Below are 20,336 nucleotides of genomic sequence, written 5' to 3'. Positions count from 1 at the left end.
AGTGAAGCGTTGAAAACTGAAAAAGCATTCGAAAAGGATCTTCATTTTAGGCTAAAAGACAAACAAGACTGATCTTTAGCATGCATTTATTGATCGATACAATTGACTATATAACGTTGAAACTAAAGCTTCTTCTCCTCGTGTACTTCTCGTGTCGTTTGGAGTTTACATTTTTACGTACAAAATGACACAACGACTGACTACGGTCTTTAACACTGAATGCAAAAAGGAACCAAACCGCTTACTCGTTCTACTGCGCCCAACATCGTCCACCCTCATTCACATGACGCTACACTGTTCATCGTTTTTGTTCCCAACACGCCCAGCCTCCGACCCGTTGGAGGGTGATTTTGACAGCCCGGACGCTCCGTACACCCCTAGCCGGCCGCCACTCTCCTCGTGGTGGAAGTATTTGTCCTTGGGCGGCTTCATCATTCGGTGCCGCTCGACCAGCGCCATCTCTTCACCCTCCTCGTTCACCAGCACCGTCGACATGGCATCGGTCACCGTCCAGAGGGCACCCTTCATCACCAAATCCGTCGGTGGGTCCGGCTTCCTGTTTGCCACCGTGGCCCAAACCGTCACCATCCCGTTGCCCTCGATTTTGGCCGACTTTGGGAAGCGATAGCTAACCTCGGCCCCATCCACTGGCCGCCGGATCAACTGCCAGCCGGCCAGCGCGTACTCCTGCTTGGACTTGTTAGCGATGCGCACGAACCGTCCCTCGGGATCACACTCCGTCACCTCGATGTCCCCCTTGGCCGACGTCACCACCGAGTAGTCGATCGATTCGTCCAGATTGTTGCGCTTGCGCTTCAACGACGGCGTTCGAAACAGTCGCGAGCTGGACGTGAATGCGGAACCACCGCCCGTGCTCGTGCTCGTCACGTTCGGCGTAATGTTGAGGCGCGTTTCCTCCGACGACAGCAGCTTATCGTACGCCGCTATCTCCATGTCGAGCGAAATCTTTATGTCCATCAGATCCTGGTAGTCCTTCAGCTGCACCGCCATCTCGTTCCGCATCCCGTCCAGCTGCTGCTCGAGCTTGGCCTTCTCCTCGTCGTACCGGGTGCGCTCCAGCACCAGCCGCTCCTCCAGCGCCCGGATGCGTCCCTCGAACAGGTCCGATATCTCCTCCCGATTCAACCGCAGCTGCTGCTCGTACTGATCGCGCAGCTCCTGCAGCGTCTGCTGCAGCTTCGTCTCGTACTGCTCCATCAGGAAGCCGTCGATCTCGCTGATCTCGCTCTGCCGTCGCAGCTTGCTCTCGCTCAGCTCCTGGCTGTGCACCTGCTCCTTGAACGTGAGCTCCTCCCGCAGGCTCTGTATGTTGTTCTCCAGGTCCACGCGCACCAGCGTCTCGTGCTCGTAGTCCTTGCGCATCTTCTCGAACGTGCGGCGCAGCTTGTCCGACTCCTTGTCCGCTTCCCTCAGCTCGTCCTGCAGCTTCTTGCGCTCCGAGCTGAGCGTGTTGTAGTTCGCGGTCAGCTCGATGCACCGCGACTCGTTCGCCCGTGCCTCCTTCTCCAGCTCGCTCAGCTCCTTCGTCCGGCGGTTCAGCTTCGTGCGCAGCTGCTCGTTCTCCTCCCAGTAGCGCTTCGCGTCGATCTCGACCTTTGCCTTGTCGCGGGCCGTCTCGTCGAGCAGCTTGCGTGCGTCCGCCAGCTCGTGCTCGTAGATCGACTTCAGCCCGGACACTTCCCGGGCGGCCGTCTCCTGGAAGGTGGTCAGCTCGAGCGAGAGGCGTGAGTTCTCCTGCTCCAGGTAGCGCACCCGCTCGATGTAACAGGCCAGCCGATCGTTCAGGTTCATCAGGCTGTTCTTTTCGTGCAGTCGGCTACGGCGCGACGGGCTGAGGGCCGTTTCCGACGATTCCGAGGCGCTCGAAACGGTCGAGGCGGACGACGACACGGACTGGGCACCGCTGGGCGTATGGGCCGTGTTGGTATTGGCGGTCGCGGTAGTGGAGGATGGCTTGGCGGCCGGTTTCTTCATTTTCTGTGACATTTTTGGGGCGCAGTTTGGTGGTGTGGAAAAATGGAAGCGTCCCAGCGGGATTAACCTCAACGAGAAAGTACGCGTCCGCTAACGCACGATCACTTGTATTTTGATGCGAATTACTTTTGTTTGTCTGAATTCAGGAGTTTGTTTTTGTTACTAAAACTGATTAAAAAGGAAAACACTAAACTCGATCGTCACATTTGTGAGTTTTTTAACTGTTTTAACTGTTGAAAAGTTCGCTACTGATATGATGTTTCACACACTTCTGCAGCATCTGTAATGAAGTACGAGATTGGAGCTTTTGTTTCATCGATAGAACCAAAGTTCAATGGCGGTTAGGCAAACGATCTTTCGAAGATCAGTGGTTATAAACATCTGCTGAATAGTGTGTTAGTTCTAATGCATGCAAATTGTTATTTAAATTAATTTTAGACTAATAGATGTTTGTGTTTCTCCTAAAAAATTACTTAAAATAGTAAAATAAGTGATCGTATGATTTTTGTGATATTTTAGGTTATCCGTAAGATCGACCACTGACTGACCACTATTCAGTTCAGAGCTGTTATACGCTGGAATGGGAAGCTAGTAACATTAATTAGATTTATTAATCAGCTCAGTCCCCCAAACAATACAGTGCCATTGAGTGGATCTATCCCTCACTATCTAACACATATTCCCCTTACCCTCCATCGCAGGGTAATTGCATCAGTTGCAACAAGCCGTGCACAATCACAATCAAACGCCGATCTACGCCACTTCTTCACTCGCCAGCCCCATTGCACAATCATAAAGGGAATCCTTTTACAGATGTAAGCGGTGATCAGTTTCCCGTTTGGTGACGCCCGCCCCAATTAACCTTGAGTACTCCAACGGACGTGGCCACCGACGGCACACTGACGGGGTTTATGGTTGAAACTTTTATGAATCCGCTGAACGTAATGGACGATCACTCTTCATTCAGTTGCTGAACAACGGTTGCGTTTGGTTGCAGATCGTTGATTTCATTACAAGCTTCGGTGGTGAATCTTCTCGGAAAAATACAATCTCTGCTGTCCGCTCGGCCGCTGTAGCAAAAATATGCGTTTCGGAAGATTAATTAGCGGTGTTGTGTTGCTGCTGGGAGTAACCGCGCGTGTGGCAGGCAGCCGGGAGGAACCGAAAACGTTTCCGGGGTAAGCAGTAACTGTGGGAACCGCACATCAAAATGTTCTGAGCTTTATAGTGTATCTTTTTTTGGTTCGGTTTGTGTGCTTCCGTTCTTGATCGTAGAGCGTCACTGGTGCTGCCGGCCGTTCTGCCAATTCTTGGCACGATCATACCCACCCTCATACCGGGCATACAGGGTCCACCGGGAGCGCTCCCAGGAGTGTCCGTTTCGCACTCCACGTCCATCGCCACCTCAGTGCACAATCGACCGATCGCTATAAGGTGAGAAACCCATTATTAGATAAAGAAGCTATTGTGTTTCTAATGTCCAATGTCTTAATGGTGATATAAAAACCTCTTGTTAATGTACTTGTGTGTGATTTTCTTGTTTTTTTTAGCCATAGTGGTTCGGTTTCGACCAACGGAAATACGGATGCTGGTTCGGGCGCTTCTGCCGGCTCGTCGCACCATGGGTCCGTGACGGCCGAGAGTGCTTCAAGTACGAGGCGCAAAACTGGATTCGCCAAGGCGCCACAGTTGAGCAAACGGTGGAGCAAATTTTTCAAAAGGCTTGGTTAAATTTGGAGAATTACAGAGAGAGAGAGAGAGAGAGAGAGAGAGAGAGAGAGAGAGAGAGAGAGAGAGAGAGAGAGAGAGAGAGCAGAACAAGATGAAATTACGTTGAATATAAAAAGAAAATAAAACCCTTCTTTTTGGGAAAATAAAACATACTTGATACTTGATCGTTGATCGTCATTCAGCTCAAACAATTCAATCATAAACCTGAAGACTTTATGAGACGGTTGTGTATCCCATCCATCCCTTCCCCATGGCCAGAACGTTCACATGCTGAAGCTAAAATACAATTAATTAAACCCGGGTTGTAATTTTTCACTTTCCGGTTCTGTTTATGCACAGAAATAGCCATTGTGTACCTTTGAAATCCGTTTTTGGGGAAATCCCTTATGGCCAGAACCGGTGTCCGGTGGTCCTCGCATCGGAGAAACGTGAAAGCAAAGCTTCTGCAGAGAATCGTCTTCACATCCGGGAGCGACGGGCGCACACACTAAAGGAATAAATAATGCTTTAAGTTGCTTTTTGTACAATAAGAGCCAATTCATGAACGCTCTTATCGAGTGTGTGTTGTCTTCTAAAGCCGGCGAATAAAACAATCTCAATGTCACGATCGTCGCCAGACTAAACCTCCCCACCCAACAGACCCTTCTCCGGAGGTGAATGACTGACACGACGCGACTGTGTAGGGCTAGCTTTGTTGTTGTTGTTTTCAAACCCCGGCTTGTGTCCTTCGCCCTTTACATGCGTACTACGACTCCATGGCAACGACAAGAGCTAAGAAGCTCTTCAATGCCAACGGTGGTCTACTAGATTTAACGGGAAAAATCGAACGATCATTAGAATTAAAAGTTATTTCAAACTCTCTCCAGAGAGAGAGAGCAGCACCAGCTTTCGCTAATTTGCGTTAAGAAAAGTTGTCCAGTTTCGTGCGAAATTTCTTCGTATCCTGATTTGCGAAAAAAGTTGGGAAATCCATTTCCCATTTTGGACATTTTTGCTTTTTTTTGCAAAAATCTTATCAAACTAAAAAAACGTGTCACCAGCGCATTGGTGCAGATTTGAGCGATCAAATTATGCAGATCACTTCAAGCACCCCCCAACACCACCACCGCCACCCATCCACCGGGAACCGGTTCTGGGGCCCTCCGTTTTTTTACCCTTTTTCGTATTGTTATTGTTTAGCGTGCTGTTTATCTACTTGGGCTGTTGTGTTGTTTTCTTCTTCTACGACTCAGCCCTCGCCCGCACGATCACACGCACTGTTCGCCGGGGTTCGCGGCTCTTCGCGCTTCGCGATCGTGCTTTTGTATAAAGCAACCTCACCGCTCGAGGTTACACCTCATTCTCGTGCCTGACGTTCGACCGGATCGTGGTGCGTATCATCTGCTAGGATCGAGTCTTTCCTCTCTCTCGGTGTGTGTATGTGTTTATTAAACACGCCAAAAATCGCGTAATTTTCGATTCGATTTGCTGCCAAATCAGTTCAGTGCAGTTCAGTGTAAGTGGGGATGGGCGTCGTGATAGGGAAGCAGCACAAGGGATTATCGCACCACGTTGAAGGGGCGCGTTAGAACGGCGTTTCATACGGGGAGGGAGCCGTTTTGCAATCGCGACCTCTGTTAACCTCTGAAGCAACAGGAAGATGCATCTTGCACTGCACACGAGATCACGAATGTGCACAATAAAAGACAGAAATAGCATTTATTTTGAGTGTTTTTGTGCAGCAAAGAAGCGATCTTACCCCAAACATTACACAGCAAGACCTCTCAACGAGTAGCCTTATCAATCATGTTCACGGCAAGCTTTTCGGGCACAGTGTTTGGTGGGGCAAGGCGTGATCAGATCAGCGAGACAGAGAGAGAGACTGTGTGTTAAAACCTTGTGGCCTGTGGTTCGTTGGTGTAAATTAATGTGCCTCTAATGCCGGTCGCACGGTCACTCAATCTGAAGCTGGTCTTGACCGTGAAACCGAATCACAGTGTGTGTGTGGCGCGTGCGTGTGAGTGTGTGTGTGTTTGTTGGCCTGGCCTGCATCCGGCATGATCCAGTATCACAGTCGTACGTCAAACACGACCTCAAATCCAACGATGGCACGCCTCAGATAAAACTACTACCGGACCGGTGCGATCTTCTTTCCGACGTTGTTGAACCGGTTTGGCTTTTTTCCCTTCTTTTCGGTACCCCTGCGAGTCTCTCTCTATGCCGATGGGGAAGTACAGCGATGTGTAGGAACAGGTTTGCGCGAGCACCACCCATCCCAAGGGATACAACGGCCGGGTGATGCTTTTTACCGTGTCTTCTCAACCCGGAGTGTTTACTGATGAAATTTGAATCGGTTGATGGGTTCTTTGGAGTCAGAGCCCCTCGTTTGCTCAGTTGTGTGCGTAAAGAGAAAAGGGGAAACGTTAAAATACATCGCCGTGGTGATAGTTTTAAGTAACTGCCGAGTGAGCAAGCGACGAACGTGACGATGATTTAGTGTGCGCTGTAGAACAATAGGGGCTTGTTTGCCTACTTAAATAGGAAGTTTCGACTTTGCACTTACTAAACCGTGGACATGAATCTCAATGGTATGCTAATAAGTGAATAAACGAAGGATTGTTCCCACCCTGCGATCGTATGATCCGTTGATCAACAGAGAAACCAAGCCCAGATTGTTAAGCCGGCAAAGCAGTTTCGGCATTGACCATGAACGGTGTTTGTGTTCCGTTTGGTGGTTAACAAATCTAATAAATTGCGGGATTAAAGCTACCACTGTTTGGGGTTGATTTTGCCACACACACAACCATCTAACATTTGGTGTTCTTATCTGTTCAAGCTGCTTCGTTGACTCAAGTCGCCAATCACTCGCTATTCTATTTTTTTGTTTGATCGGCAGTTTCTGGCGGCTTAACTTCCTTTTCGTGAGTTTGTTATTTACAACGGATGACTAATTCTTCCTCCTCTCGTACGACCACTCGCCGTGCTGAAGTGTGTCTGAAGACTTGGACAGAGCAGCGAGCTGTTGTTTTTACTGCGCCGTTTCAGTTTCTGCTCAGCTGTTGATCGCGAGTGACGCGACGTGAGTGATATCATACGCATTACGCCTAAAATAACGCGGCCGCAAAATAATCCGCTAAAGTGCAACCCGAGCCGAGATGAATCCAGCCGGCAACGATGGACAGAGCAGGTTGGTGTGCAGGTTTTTCACACCATAAAGAAGGCTTATTGGGCGTAGGCAAGTGAGGATATGTGTAGGTTCTTGCCAAATTTGGGGAATCCCCTCTAAAAACCTGTACAATTTCGGGTCTTTTTTTGGGGTGAAAGTAGTTTTCGGACGTTGCTGCGTACGATATGAGAAGTTTGTTTTTTTTATGGCACACACTGTGATCACAGTATGGGGCAGGGCTAACCGGATCTGTATTCCATCTGCGTCAACTGAAATGTCAAAGGATAGGACACAATTTGCAGAAGAATATAAAACTAATGGTCAAACGATTATATAGTCGATTTTTTACGCGCTTTTCTGTTCCATCTTCGTAGGTAATTTAACAAAATGAAGTTTCTTGTGCTGTGTACGCTCGTAGCCGGTGCTGCTGCAGGTAAGATCACTGAAGAAAGCCTCTCCCAATCCAGAACTGACACCACCGCTTATTCTCAATCCAGGATACTCCGCCTCTACCTACCGGGATGGCAAAGCAACAGGTCTTTATAATCAGGTCCCCGCTGGTGTCGACTATGCTGACAAGTTCCCCCATGGTAACACAGGTTACAACGGCGGCTACACGACGCACTTCTCCGGACCGAACGGTGCCGGCGTGGCGGTAGGAACTGGCACCGGTAGCTTTGCGCCCGGGTTCGCCGGCTTCCCCGGCCCGACCGTAGACTTCAACAACTTCTTCCAGGGCATCCAGGCGAACTTTGCAAAGTAATACCAAATGTTCCAGTACCACGGCATGGCCCTTCGTAGGCTCATGCGGTGGAAGAAGCTTTATTACGTTGTTTGCTTTTTTTGTAGTAATCAGTTTGTAGGTGATGGTCTCCGTAAGGCATCTATAGATGTTGTTGATGGGTGATGGGTCTTAAAACACACACTATCTTTCTTTCTTTTTACTATTGCACCTTCTTTCCCGAAACATGCACCTTGTTGAAGAGTTTAAGTAGCTATTTAAAGATGGTAGATAGCAGCACAACGTTGAAATCTGTCGCACAGGAAATAGTACTTCAGTACTGATGACTACATTCAGTCAAAAGTTAGTGTAGGCGTATTTTTCGAGAATTTATTCTTGAAGTAATATGAGCTGATGATATTATATGCTACCAATGATTGCAGCTTTCAGCATCCGCTTTGCTTGATCAGATCGCTGCACTAAACAGTACGCGATCGAAATGAGCATTGCTTGTTTTTGTTGAACCTCTTCATTACACTTTGCTTTTTGTTATTTCTGCTCCCTCCCCCTTTTGGGCGACACTGAACTCGCCCCCCCCCAAACGGTGCTCGTAATGACTCGAACACATCATCTTTCGCTTCCCGGTACGACGATCTTGCGATCGCGATGCTCTCGAAGCTCGATGACGCAATCCTATTCTGAGCCGGGAGCGACGGCATCAGCGTCATCATCACTCCTGGATCCCGCATGGCGCAAACCAACGTATCAACAGCACAAGTAAATGGCAAAAACAAATCTCCCGTCTGGACATCTCTCCCTCTCCCTCTCTGCGACCGATCGCGAAGCATGTGCATGCATCAAATTCATCATTTTTGGCAACCCTGTTCACCTTGAGTTCACCTTACCTGATGCCTGATCGATAGGGCTGAGAATTGGCACGATCTAGCCGGGACGTTGACGTGAGATATTGAGTAGGATCTTCATTCCCATCCATCCAGCCGGACGTACGCGATCAGTCGATGGGTGGAAGTTTTATGACTTCTCGGTGTATCTCGATCAGTTCGTGGGAACTGTTGTTTCTTTTTTTCATCCAGATGGCATGTCGCGATCCATACTACACTACTCGATCGTATGTTACGATCTCTCTCGACTAATGTTCCAATTAAAGAAACCATCGTAACTACCACCTCCCTTGTGATCAAACGTCTATGGCTAACCAACACATCCTCCAAACTCCAAAACAAACACATTAAGTTTCCTCTGATTCGTCTTTTAAATGTTTTGTAGAACATGTGTGATCTTTGTTGGCAATTAGCGGATTGAAAATTGGCAGCATTAAAACTAATCTTCTTTTCTACTGTCATTCCTCCCCATTCTGTAGCTTGTATCAGCAGCAGTTTGCTCTGCAGCAAGCTCTGTTCCAGCAGCAGCAGGCCGCCTTTAATGGAGGGTTCGGTGGTGCTGGTTTCGGAGGTGCTGGTTTCGCAGGCGCTGGAGCCGGTACCGGCTTTGGTGGGTTCCCGGTGTATGGAGCTAACTTTGCCAGCGCTCCGAACTATATTCAAAATCGCTTCCCCGCCGGTAACTTCAACGGTGCCAGCTCTTCTGCTTCGTTCGGACCGGGTGGATTCCACCAGACGGCTGCAGTGTATCCCGGCAATCCGGTAAGTTTTGTTGATTGGTTTAGCCTGGAGCAAGCTTTACTTACGCTTTTTTTGCATTTCACAGGCCGTACCGAATGTAGACACCCGTTTCGGTGGTTCGGAACAGGCGACCAGCTTCCAGAGCGGCAAACCAGGTATGTTACAGCTTACGAAAAAAAAAATCATGGCTAGAAGATTATCAAGGAAAAAACATAACTCGAAGCCTGTGTTCGATGTTTACGTAGCGAAAAATGTTGCGCATTTTTTCTCCGAAAACAGATAACGTGACCATCGAAACTCCCAATCGTTGGGAAACCCCAAACTGTCTGGCATTGATTGTAAGTCAACAAACACTGATCTTCGGCATTTTCTATTTCCCCTCTTCCATCAGGATTCGTCGGTGTGTCCAGCTTCTCGTCCTCCTCCAACATTAACGGCCAGACGCACCGCGAAGCAGTGACGACGGTGAACGATAATGGCAAGGTGACGACCCATCGCGTCCACTCTTAAACTGCGTCTTCAATGACCATCATCAGCATGCGACAACGGACGAAATGCCTGACCCCGGAATAGCAGAACAACGGAACAACGACTTAGAGTAGAGACAATCTCACGACCTACCCTCTGAGAGTGCAGTCAGCTTTGCTCCGGTGGAGCTTAACATTAAACCGAAACAAGCAATGTGTCAGTGTACACCTTCTCAGGATTGAGCGGACCGAATGCGGATGCGACTACTACTACTACTACTGTGTGCTGTGCGGACATGTGAGGTGGTAGCGAGGCGATAGTCCACCGGACACTAAACTTGTGTAGGAGTGTGTGTGTGTGAATGTATTTTTAGCGAGCGAAACGTACTTATGTGCTAAAAATTTTACAACTTTACTAAGCATTTCGATAATTTTATCCAATATGTAAGACTGTCCACACCTGTCCACACCTGGTGATCGACAATAAAGCAGAAGAGTTATCAATAAGCTGAAGTACACCGCTGTAAGGCTTTGTTTTCTTTTACCCGAACAATGATCTTCACCATGGCCCGATCGATCGGGGTGTTGTTCCATTCATCTGCCAGCCCTGCAAATGTATTAATGGCAATGGTTTGACCTAGACCGAGTTAGCGTTTACTGACATCGGACATGTGCGAGTGCCTCCTGCAAGGAGCAACTTCCGTCTGACCGTAGGCTGATAAGCGCAGGGTAAGTGAATCGTTGCTTCCTGGAATTCCGTCACTAGCAAACAATTAGAAGGCTACGACGCGCTTGGCCGTTTGGCTAGCCGGACTGGATTGCGCTGGAATACTGCGAAGTACGGTAGTATCAGCACATGATCGCCAGCGACACTCAAACACGCACACACATTCTTTCGCTGTCTCTCTCTCTCCGTTTAGTGGAATGTCCGAGCGAGGATCCCTGATAACGCGTGTCAATCGATATGGTTGAGGTCATCCGGGAGCTGCCGAAGAGCCATGCGAAGCAACTAGAACGTACCGATCGGACCTCGGAATAGGGTCCGGCGATGTACTATAACATCATGCCACGGTGCTATAAAGCTTTCAGTACACATCGAGCTGCTCAACTGGAGTGGTGCACGGATTGGATTAAGTCTACTTCAACAAACAAACAGCAGGCTCGCCACTGGCTGGGAGCTTGGAATCGTCTAGTTGCTTTGTACTTAACAGTATTGAGGAAAGAGTATCATAAGTGGAAGTTTCTGTTTCGAGAATTAAAACGGTTGCACATTGAAGCATAATGTGGAAGGTTTGCGTTGTGTTGGGAGCCCTCTTACTGGGATACAGTAATGCAGGTAAAAACATAAAAAAATCCTTGGTAAAAGTGATGAAACAACAGTGATCGTGGATAGTACAATACTTGATCTTCAATAGTTGCAATATGTCTTTGCATCATGTGCTCGTGCATTGGTGTCGTCAGCAGTCTTTTATTTTGTTGCCTTTGAAATGATTAAAGATTAAACGTGAAGCAAGCAGCATGATCGTCATAACATATTTTTAGTCTTATCGCCATCGTGCGTGTCAGACACCGCCTATCTCCTGGCTTGGCCTGGCAGGTTCTAGAAACAGTGAAGTGATGGAGTAGAGTACTAAGAAGAACTTCTTGTACATAAGTGAGGCTAGACAAAGGTTGCTAATAATGGTTGTATTTTCTTAACATCTTCTACAGGGATCGCTTCCTGGAGTGAGGATATCTCAGTGCACAACAAGTAAGTGTAGAACATGCGTAATTGTATCTCCGATCACTCGTTGTTTGACTCTGGTTTAACATTTCTCTGTTCAATTCCGTTTCGTTCCTGCATGCTTTGCTTTGGTTGTGTCTGGTTCTTCTTTTCCCCTTTAAAGTGCGGCTGTAACTGGAATGTAAGTAGAATGTGCGCCGAGTAGCTTCACGATCAACAAGAAGATCAATTTATAGCTGAAATTGAACCATTGCTTCGTTACTCGTAACCTTCTCATTATTCTACTCCTAGACACTACTCCCAGCACGAGTCGTCTGTGAATGCGGCACGAAAAGCTGCAGCAGAGCGTTTGCAACAACATCAGGCCGCGGCATTAGTGGCGGGCAGCGGAAGCTCTACTGGACCGTGTGATACTCTGTGCTACAACAGCTACGCCGCCGATGCTGGTAGTGATGCCGAAACGATCGGACAGGGTATTGTGGGCTTTACCTCCACTGGTGCAGCCGGTGCAGTTGGCTCTTCGCAGAAATATTCGGCCAGTTCGTCGCGTGTGTCGGAGTCGTCGGTACAGAACGTAGCCGTTCCGGTGGTCTACCCAGCCGTTGCGTCCACGGCAGGCACACGCTCCAGCTATTCTAGCTCGTCCTCCTCAAGACAGCAGAAAGTTCACAGTAGCGCAGGTGTAGCTCAGCCCGTTTCGGGCGCTCTCTATAGTGCCGATCATGGATTGACCCGTTCGAGTATCGTGCAGCCGGTGGTGTACCCAGTGGCCGCACCTCAAACACATGCCGCTCAAAGCAGTTACGAACGGTCGAGCAGTGAACGGTCGGTTGTAAGCCGCCCAGTAGTTAACAGTGTTGTGTACACTCCTCTTCCCGTGGCAGGTGCTAGCAATAGCTACAACACACGATCAAGTTTCGCCGCTGCTTCGAACGAGCAGCAGGTTGTACAGCCGGTCACCTATCCGGCAGCAAACAATGACTATTCCAGGCGCTACGTTGCCCAGCAAGATCACACCCAGTACCGTCAGTATCCGTCCACATCGAACACGTACGTGCTGTACTCGAAGCCGATCGCCTCTTCCGTGCAGTACTATGCACCGTCACGATCACGCACTGAGGAAGCAGCATCCACAACGTCCTATGACGCTTCCGGACGTGTGGTGAACTTGAACATCGCCCAACCAGTGCACTCGGAGCGTGTCAACGAACAGCGATCGCAGCAGCGTGCCGAATCGGTGCAAACTGTACAGCGCCAGTCGGATCTCTATCCCGTCCGGGCAGGGTACGATCATCAGGAAAAGGAAGCAGTACAACACCACCAGGAGGTTGATTACGAGGATACAGTTGATACGCTGGTGACTGACCGTCCCGTGAGACTGCTCACACCGACGGTTCCGGCCGCTTCGTCAACGTCTTCGCAACGCCGCACCGAGCAACAGAGTTCGTACGTTCGTACGGGATCGTACGTTCCCAACACTGGTTCCAGCACCCGATACAACACTGCCCAATCGATGGAGGGTCAGCGTCGTCAAACGTACCACTCTGCACCAGCATACGTCGCACCTGTTCCTGTAACCGGATCTGTTTCATCCTCGAAGTACGAAAGTGCCGCGGAGTCCCAACAGCGACACACCCAAAACTCACTCAACGTTCCGATCGTAGTACAGCCCGCTCCAGTGAGTGCTTCCTCGACGGCTTCTCGGTATGCATCTTCAGCACACGAACAGCGCACCGGAGCTAGTGGTCCTGTCTACTATGCACCGGCGGCTGGAGGATCTACATATGGTTCGCAGTATTCCAACACCGCTGCCAGCTCTTCGCACAACAGCCGATACAAGGCCGGAAGTGCAGGTGGCTTCGTACACTATCCCATCGCGAATGATGACTTTGGACGTCGGTTCGGTGCCGTAGGTGGAGCGGGAGGTTTCGGTGCGGAAACGGACCTACAGGACATTATGAGTGAGTCGGAGGCGCTTGCCCGGCTGCAGGCTCAGAACGTACACAATGGTGCCGTGACAGGAAGTGGAACGATCGATGCAGAAACTCGTTTTGGAGGCGAGTCGGACGGTTTGGGCACAATGCCGGGTGGTTACCAGCGTACCAAGTCTTGGTCTAGCAGCTCAAAGTGGGCCTCAGAGCAGCGTGTAAGTAGAAAAGGCGGATTCATTAAACAAAGACATTTGCTAATGATTTTGTTATCTTTCTCACAGTATGGCGACGATGGCAAACCCAAGACGTTCAATATGCTCTCCACTGCCGAAAGCGAGAAGCACAACATCAATGGAAAGACGACAGGATATAAGGCGGCCACCACGACTCTGGATGACGATGGAAAAGTCAGCACGTACAGTCTGCACACGACGTAAAGGGGTTTCTTCCTCAGTTTGTTTGCGTTATAGTTGATGTAATTAAGCGTTAATTTATGTAGTTTGTAAGACATTCGTTCAATAAAGTATGAAGTCATCTCTTAGACGTTTCACGTGTTATTATAAATCAATGAGCTGTTTGAGAAAGCATAACGTCTTTCAGGCCTAACTGAAATGTCTGCAAGGAACGAGCGACATCAGAACTAAAACTATTTTAAGTTAGTTTTGAATGCCATCCGAAGTTAAGTTTACATAGTCAATCCAATGTAATCGTCGTTAGCCTGCAATCAGTTTGTAATCATCGTTTGGAATCCAGATGCTCGCTCTTTGGGCAAAAGAGTCTTCTTTTGGCACAACAACCGCTGCCGGTCAAGGCCTGACTGTACCCACTAGTAAAGTAAGCTTGGCTTTCAGTGACTTTATGTTACCGTAGCAGGATAGTCAGTCCTACGTATGGGGGCACGGTCTATTCGGGCAGAAGAGTAGTACACGATTATTATTATTATACCTGTCATACTAATTTGTGAGCTAAGTAGGATAATCTTTCATTATTTTTCTGGAAAATATCTCTCCTAAACTATTTTTTTGTAGTTGCAGGCATTAAGGCAGATATGTGGAGAGATGTTTGACCGGGGATCATCGTAAAATCTTTGATCAACGATCTTTATTAGTAAAACAGATCCCTTTGCCATCATCTGGTCAATGTATCCCCGCGCACATTATTTAAAAAAAATGTACCAATTTCATGTTATTTTTGACTGGTTTAACACGAAAACGACCCTAACGTCAATGCACTTCCGTCATCCTTGATCTAGTCACCCATGATCCTGAACTTATGCAGCCTCTACACGAGTAACTGCTGTCGGAGTTTGTTCAACCAGCAGCCCCAATGTTAACGGTAGCTGATAAGCAGTACTTCGTTAAAACCTTGACTCGTCAGTAAAAATGCATACGAGTGTTGTACGCCTATGGTTGGAGTGTTTACGTTTCGCTTACCACCCTGATAACTGGGTCACCGGCATCGAGAATCGCACTGCTAAATGAAGATCAGTCATAGATTGAACGCAAAACAGTTCGGATTGATTTTCGCTCCCAAGAATTGTGTTGATAATGAGACGATCATTGATCGCTGTGGTTGTGATGTTATACCTTGGGTGTAGTACAGGCTGTAAGTCACCATTTACCGTGGTTATTGTAGAAGTGTGTGTAATACAGCGTATTTTGTTCGCTCTCCGTTACAGCTCCACTGCTCGACTGGGGAAAACAGGATGGAAGCAGTTTGCTTGGGTGAGCTTGTGAAACTCAAAAGTTACAAAATCGTTCGGAATTACTAACTCATTGAGCTTCCTTTCCATTTGAAGCAAAGTGTCCACGCTGAAACAAACCGTGTACGAGAAGAAGCGTGAGTTTCTGAACGGTATCAACGAGAAGGTTTCCAAAATGCTTTGGATTCCTCCTTGGTCTACGACGGAGGAAACTCCCGTCAGTGATTTACCGCAGCATGATCCTGTTTCCGAGACGCCGAGTATCTGGTGGTGGCAAACTACGGAGCAGCCACCAAGTAGCACTACTACAACGGAGCAACCTTTGAGTGATCCCATTATTATAGATCTTCCTACTTACGTTCCGATCGTGCCCACCACAAAAGCTCCATCAACAACATCGACGGCAAGAAACCCTTCAAACAACGATCGTCTTGTGTTCACCGTGGCCGATACGAACGAGCTAGAACTACCTAATGTTTACATGGTAACGGTTCTAGTTGACACTCCTTTTACAGTCTTATCTTAAACATTTAACATTGGTTTATTTCTTCACCATAGTACGCACGAAGCGGGTTCATTCCTCCGGAACTTCGTCTAACAGATTCGGTGGAATACGTCGGTTCCGTCGTAGGTGGGGGTCCCCCAGTGCAAAACAATCTAACGAGACGGCTTATTATGGTTTAGGGGGGTTGTAAGATCTAGTTTTTTTTTTAACAATAAACCACACACTTTATTCATCGATGATCATTTCGCATCTCCTGCACACTTGGACTTTCCTTCGAAGCACTGCCACTTTCGCTCGATTCTTCCGATCGCTGCCGTTGGTCAAAGGTTGGAGTGAATCCGGGAAGTGGTAGCGCAGTTACGGTGACGGCATGATTACATCCAACCAGTCCAAGCACTTCCATTTCCTCCATTTGATCCATATCGGTTGAGGCGGGTGCTGCATGTTGAAGAAGGAAGAACGATCGTTAGCCATCAAGAATGCCATAGCTTTTTCACACTATTTACACACTACCTGCACTTGACGGAGTAGCTAAAGCGAGCACAAATACTGCACCAATCAACACAATTGTCAAACACGACTTTGTTTGCATTTTTACAAAAAAATCAAACACTCAAATTTAAGCCCTAACCAACTCGCTGCTTCCCGTGATGTGATCGAGCGCGGAATGATTTGCATCTGCGTCGTTCGAACCTCGCTCTGATGTCTTATCAATTTATTGGAGGTCGGGCCAAACGGCTACGGCATCAGGTCGCCGTCTATGTGTGTGTCAGCGTGTCTACCGTAGCTTAGAAAACCCTTCCCACAGTCCACACAGTTGTGTTGGTGATGTGAAGGCAACCGGGTTGTCTCACCCAACTGTGCTGCATTCAGCAGGCTAAAGCGGGGAGGATGCACAGGTGACATAATGCGGGAACGATCAGCGGGAAGATCAACCCGAGCTGGTTTGTGACGATCCCTATTCAAACACAGAGGGAATAGAAGCGACGAGGGAAAAATGCTCCAAACGAAATCTAATGGTAGAAAAAAGTGTGTCAACTTTTATTGATCATTTACAAAAAAATACAACAAGTTGTTTGAGGTTGCTTTTCCCAGCTCGTGCTTTGGAAACGGGAAATGCACTGCTGCTGCTGCTTTCTTATAGACTAGTGGGGTGAGTTTAGGACAGGACGGAAGGAGGGGGTATGGTGATGGGTGGTGATCGATGGGCTTCTCCCACCAAAAACCCGAAATGCATTCCGCTACGAGTGGATCGATCGATAGTGTTGCTGGTGCGACGGTGCCGGCGGTGGCGAATGAACGGCCGGGATGTCTACTTTGTTGTCGACGCCGTTTCGCGGTGGCGGGTGAGCGGTCGGGTGCAACGTTCCCGTGCCGGGCAGGACGGGATTGGATGGCGCACGTGCACCCCACGGCTGGTAGATGCTACAGTAGCACGGTTTCCAGTCGCCGGCGTGATGATGATGGGGATGTTGCTCCGCCGACTGCGAGGGACGGTGGCCCACATTGTAGGGCACGTAACCCTTGTAGTACGGTGGCGATCGATGTTGCCCTGTACCGGAGAGAAAGAGATGCACGTTTCGTGAGGAATGGTTTGATCGTTATCATTCGTTTGACAGCTGGAAGATACTGTGTTTGTTGTGTGTTTGTATGTCACTACAGCGTACGCTAACGTGACGTACGATCACCGGCCTACCTGGATAGTCGTAGTCCACCCGGCGAAGGTACGGTCGCTCGGTGGTCCAAACGGCCGTCACCGTGTGCGACGGGTAGTGCGCATTCCAGCCATCGTACTCTCCACTGATACGGTTGCGATCGTCACTGCCCGGGCCGTAAAAGCTGCTCACCGTCGGTCGCTGATTGTACGTTACGATCGGTCTGCTGTCGGAATGTGGAACCGACCCACGGGTTGGCGTAGGTTTCGGCTTTTTGGTGGACACTCCCGCCATTCCCTTAAACACTGGGATGCTCGCATTGTCATCGTCCTCATCGTGCGTTCCTTTGCCCGTTCCGTTGCGATCCTTTTTGCCACTTCCGGCAGCATCACCACCACCCGTGCCACTCTGCCCATTACGATCCTTTTTCCCATCACGATCACCACTGATGCGCGTATCGTTTGCGGACTCTTCCGAAATTTCAATCGTTATATCCGTTCGCACTCCAACGGAGGGTCGTTCGACCGACTCCGAACCGGAGCTGCCGGAGCTGCCCGAGCTCGACTCATCACTTTTCGTTTCCGGCTGCGGCACACGCTTCAGCTTCTGCGTGTCTACAGTCACCTGAATCTTGGGGAAGTTTTTGTACACACTCACAAAACCACCGTTGGTTTCGTCGTTCAGATCATCCGCCTCGGAAAAGTCTACCTTTCCCGAAGGAGTAACAGCACGGCAGGTGCCACACAACACAAGCGCAAGTAGCGCGAAACAGTACCAAACGTATCTCATCTTACTGTGGGCAATCATTCCCGATATCATCACACTCTTGGGCTAACACCTGTCCCTCGTACACTGAATGGGTTTCGCGGAGCAGTCACTTAACTAATGATATCTACGCGCCGTAAGCGACGAACCTCGACTGCGAGACGAGTCGCAACTACTGGGCTTGTGTTTCGCGTGCAAAGAACGTCCGCAGGTCACAGGTTCGCTGACCACGACGGGTGGGTGCTAACGTTTTTTTTTGCGTGATGAATGATGTTGGAGGGATGAATTGAAACGTTGCTGCCTGGGAAGAGAGACGCGCGCGCGCTCAAACACAAAAGGGAAGGGAGAAGATGAACTTCGAGATGGACTTTTGAGTTTGGGAAGAATCGGTAGAAGAATTCAAAAGGTTGAGGCTATTTTTAACCCTGGAAAGTGTGTGATGACAGGTTAACATGGCTTCAAAAAGTGTTGGGATATGATCATAAATGTAATTCTTACACAAAATCTCCCAAATCTTTGCTATGATGCTGTCTAATTTAATCTTCAAAACTCTCTAGTTCATGATGATCATCATATAAGATGAATTAATCACTTCGATCGTTTCACTTTCATTGAGACCTTACAAAAGATAGCATCTGAGCAAAGAGCAGTTATCTATCTACATTATCACTATGCAAACAAAATCACAAAATCAGTGCTTATACCTTCGTACCTTACGGGCGATCTCATCATGGCCATAAATTGCTTCCATAAATCACGCTAAGTGGCCGTCACTTTCTCAGCTCATCTCGCCTCACAATCATCACTATCAACCCTACCTTCCAGGGCAAACGTTTGGCCTACGAGAAAAGCTTCTAGACCGTGCACGAATTTTCCACCTCAACACATCGTAAATTGTGCTCGGGCGCAGTTTTGCATAAGAAACGGGCCGTAGCGTATTTCGATTTGCTTGAACGGTTCTGCTGGTACGCGAGATCGTTTTGTGGTGGAAAGATAAAATCAATCGAATTCTACGATGTCAACCACACGATGACCCTTGCTTCGAAGGGAGGGGGAACACGTTACTGTACCCTGTAGCTTTTGAGGAGGAAATTGCGTGAAATTCTCGCTCGCGAAACATCAGCACGTGAGAATAAATCACCATTTCGGGTTGAGGTGGTGGTGGTGCTGGTGCACGAGTCGCGACTTAGAACGGTCGAGTGACATTCAATTGCTTTGTAAGCGTCTAGGTCTAACACTTCGGCATTGACGTGGCTGGCATCGGACGCGTCACAACGGCTCGGTCGCCGTATGGTCGATGGCCAAGGTCAGGGGTGAGCTGAATTTATGGTCAATTGTCATTGTTTCGCGTAACCGCGGTGCGCAGTAGCATCGTTAGCCAACGTTAGCACCACAATCGCTATCGCCGCCAAAGTGCCGCATCGGTCGCGGGTGGTTTTCCTCGGGCAAACGATGCCTCGAAATGATGCCGAGTTTCTCAGGCCTCTGAGAGCCCGTGAGAGGGTGTAGTAAAATTGTTAGAAGATTTAAAGATAATTTGCGCTAGCTAAAAGGAATTAGTTGAGCTGACCATGCGGGCAGTGATGATGACCACGTTCTCAAGCTTTCGCCACCTTTTTCGTCTTGTCACAGTTAAATTTCCATTTTGTTGTATTTCCAAATCATATTCAAAAGCGGTTTTACTCGGGCTAAATAGTGGGTTTCATTTCATCTCAACCTTTTCATCCCATTTCCCATAACAGCCCGTCTTGCTCGACCTTGAGCGAACGAGAGGCTTGAAAACGAGTTGAATTACCCCACGCCACCTAATTCTTTGGTCATTAATATTAACTTTATACTCACATCCGGTGCACGATTACAAACCTCATCCCCCCACAGGCCGGAATCGGCCAATCGTAGTAAATGCTCAGACACGGATCGTCTCAAAACCCCCGTGTTTCGTGTGTGCGCCGCAGATCGACGCGAAAGATCTGTTCCCATCCATCATAACAGCACGCCCGATTGCGAAGTCATTACGACCGCGCTCGGCACATTGTCCGATTCTTACTGTCTTTGCCGGCATCACTACAAAGCAAAAACAAAAAAACAGACACGTAAGGTGCTGGTTTTTGCTCACGCTGTCCAGCGAGGAATTGAAATAATAAGTCACTAAACCGACAACATCCGGCAGAGTGGCGAGTGCGAAGAACCAGAACGGATACCTTTGGCTCCAAAGCGGTGTGGCTTACAGTTTTTTTTTTCTGTTGTTACCATTTTGATGATGGCAGTGCCATTTAGCTTCACATAGTAAACCAAAAATTGCTCATTTTCTTTTGCCAGAAATGTGGAAAAAAATTATTTGCAACAATCGCGG

The 20,336-nt window shown here is 48.5% G+C and overlaps 6 protein-coding genes across 17 annotated transcripts; 4 read left to right on the top strand and 2 right to left on the bottom strand.

Annotated features, from left to right (window-relative positions):
• Positions 1-69: 69 nt before the first annotated feature.
• LOC1277933 (lamin Dm0) lies at positions 70-2,623 on the bottom strand. The gene has a single exon (XM_317447.5). The coding sequence runs from the start codon at positions 2,005-2,007 to the stop codon at positions 280-282; it is 1,728 nt and encodes a 575-aa protein (XP_317447.5). The 5' UTR covers positions 2,008-2,623; the 3' UTR covers positions 70-279.
• A 314-nt stretch (positions 2,624-2,937) lies between these two features.
• Positions 2,938-3,903, top strand: LOC133394090 (uncharacterized). Its single transcript, XM_061662830.1, has 3 exons — positions 2,938-3,173; positions 3,271-3,429; positions 3,546-3,903. Exons 1-3 carry the CDS (start codon positions 3,079-3,081, stop codon positions 3,724-3,726), a joined length of 435 nt encoding a protein of 144 aa, XP_061518814.1. The 5' UTR covers positions 2,938-3,078; the 3' UTR covers positions 3,727-3,903.
• Positions 3,904-4,954: 1,051 nt separating this feature from the next.
• LOC5668217 (ATP-dependent RNA helicase glh-2) lies at positions 4,955-10,215 on the top strand. Of its 12 annotated transcripts, none has more exons than XM_061662821.1 (8): positions 4,995-5,095; positions 7,246-7,304; positions 7,369-7,407; positions 7,471-7,630; positions 8,271-8,369; positions 8,974-9,256; positions 9,321-9,390; positions 9,627-10,215. In XM_061662821.1, exons 2-8 carry the CDS (start codon positions 7,259-7,261, stop codon positions 9,743-9,745), a joined length of 816 nt encoding a protein of 271 aa, XP_061518805.1. In that variant the 5' UTR covers positions 4,995-5,095; positions 7,246-7,258; the 3' UTR covers positions 9,746-10,215. The 12 variants fall into 12 exon arrangements, with proteins under 12 accessions (XP_061518809.1, XP_061518805.1, XP_061518801.1 ...); XM_061662820.1 differs by having other exon boundaries at positions 5,059-5,221; XM_061662823.1 differs by lacking the exon at positions 4,995-5,095 and adding an exon at positions 5,732-6,293.
• A 253-nt stretch (positions 10,216-10,468) lies between these two features.
• Positions 10,469-13,897, top strand: LOC1277937 (uncharacterized). Its single transcript, XM_061662806.1, has 4 exons — positions 10,469-11,038; positions 11,413-11,452; positions 11,717-13,571; positions 13,638-13,897. The coding sequence occupies exons 1-4, from the start codon at positions 10,984-10,986 to the stop codon at positions 13,791-13,793; spliced, it is 2,106 nt and encodes a 701-aa protein (XP_061518790.1). The 5' UTR covers positions 10,469-10,983; the 3' UTR covers positions 13,794-13,897.
• Positions 13,898-14,805: 908 nt separating this feature from the next.
• Positions 14,806-15,802, top strand: LOC1277938 (uncharacterized). The gene is made up of 4 exons (XM_317453.4): positions 14,806-14,961; positions 15,035-15,080; positions 15,155-15,542; positions 15,617-15,802. The coding sequence occupies exons 1-4, from the start codon at positions 14,904-14,906 to the stop codon at positions 15,740-15,742; spliced, it is 618 nt and encodes a 205-aa protein (XP_317453.3). The 5' UTR covers positions 14,806-14,903; the 3' UTR covers positions 15,743-15,802.
• Positions 15,566-18,274, bottom strand: LOC4578380 (uncharacterized). Its single transcript, XM_001237934.2, has 3 exons — positions 17,260-18,274; positions 16,077-17,115; positions 15,566-16,001 (listed from the first exon to the last, which is right to left on the bottom strand). The coding sequence occupies exons 1-2, from the start codon at positions 18,035-18,037 to the stop codon at positions 16,805-16,807; spliced, it is 1,089 nt and encodes a 362-aa protein (XP_001237935.2). The 5' UTR covers positions 18,038-18,274; the 3' UTR covers positions 15,566-16,001; positions 16,077-16,804.
• Positions 18,275-20,336: the final 2,062 nt, after the last annotated feature.

This window comes from Anopheles gambiae, chromosome 3 (assembly GCF_943734735.2).
Source record: "Anopheles gambiae chromosome 3, idAnoGambNW_F1_1, whole genome shotgun sequence".
NCBI classification, from domain to species: domain Eukaryota; kingdom Metazoa; phylum Arthropoda; class Insecta; order Diptera; family Culicidae; genus Anopheles; species Anopheles gambiae.
Note: the sequence above shows the minus strand (reverse complement) of the source record. Positions and strands in the feature narration are given on the sequence as shown.

Excerpts from the sequence above, each read along its gene's own strand:
- LOC5668217 (XM_061662817.1), top strand. The coding sequence starts at position 7,259 with ATGAAGTTTCTTGTGCTGTGTACGCTCGTAGCCGGTGCTGCTGCAG. Across the intron at positions 7,305-7,368 it reads CGTAGCCGGTGCTGCTGCAG|GATACTCCGCCTCTACCTAC; the intron begins GTAAGATCACTG and ends TTCTCAATCCAG. Across the intron at positions 7,631-8,270 it reads ATCCAGGCGAACTTTGCAAA|CTCGATGACGCAATCCTATT; the intron begins GTAATACCAAAT and ends ATGCTCTCGAAG.
- LOC1277937 (XM_061662806.1), top strand. The coding sequence starts at position 10,984 with ATGTGGAAGGTTTGCGTTGTGTTGGGAGCCCTCTTACTGGGATACAGT. Across the intron at positions 11,039-11,412 it reads ACTGGGATACAGTAATGCAG|GGATCGCTTCCTGGAGTGAG; the intron begins GTAAAAACATAA and ends CATCTTCTACAG. Across the intron at positions 11,453-11,716 it reads GATATCTCAGTGCACAACAA|ACACTACTCCCAGCACGAGT; the intron begins GTAAGTGTAGAA and ends TTCTACTCCTAG.
- LOC133394090 (XM_061662830.1), top strand. The coding sequence starts at position 3,079 with ATGCGTTTCGGAAGATTAATTAGCGGTGTTGTGTTGCTGCTGGGAGTA. Across the intron at positions 3,174-3,270 it reads GAACCGAAAACGTTTCCGGG|AGCGTCACTGGTGCTGCCGG; the intron begins GTAAGCAGTAAC and ends TCTTGATCGTAG. Across the intron at positions 3,430-3,545 it reads AATCGACCGATCGCTATAAG|CCATAGTGGTTCGGTTTCGA; the intron begins GTGAGAAACCCA and ends TGTTTTTTTTAG.
- LOC4578380 (XM_001237934.2), bottom strand. The coding sequence starts at position 18,037 with ATGATATCGGGAATGATTGCCCACAGTAAGATGAGATACGTTTGGTAC. Across the intron at positions 17,116-17,259 it reads GGTGGACTACGACTATCCAG|GGCAACATCGATCGCCACCG; the intron begins GTAGGCCGGTGA and ends TCTCCGGTACAG.
- LOC1277938 (XM_317453.4), top strand. The coding sequence starts at position 14,904 with ATGAGACGATCATTGATCGCTGTGGTTGTGATGTTATACCTTGGGTGT. Across the intron at positions 14,962-15,034 it reads CCTTGGGTGTAGTACAGGCT|CTCCACTGCTCGACTGGGGA; the intron begins GTAAGTCACCAT and ends TCTCCGTTACAG. Across the intron at positions 15,081-15,154 it reads GATGGAAGCAGTTTGCTTGG|CAAAGTGTCCACGCTGAAAC; the intron begins GTGAGCTTGTGA and ends TTCCATTTGAAG.
- LOC1277933 (XM_317447.5), bottom strand. The coding sequence starts at position 2,007 with ATGTCACAGAAAATGAAGAAACCGGCCGCCAAGCCATCCTCCACTACC.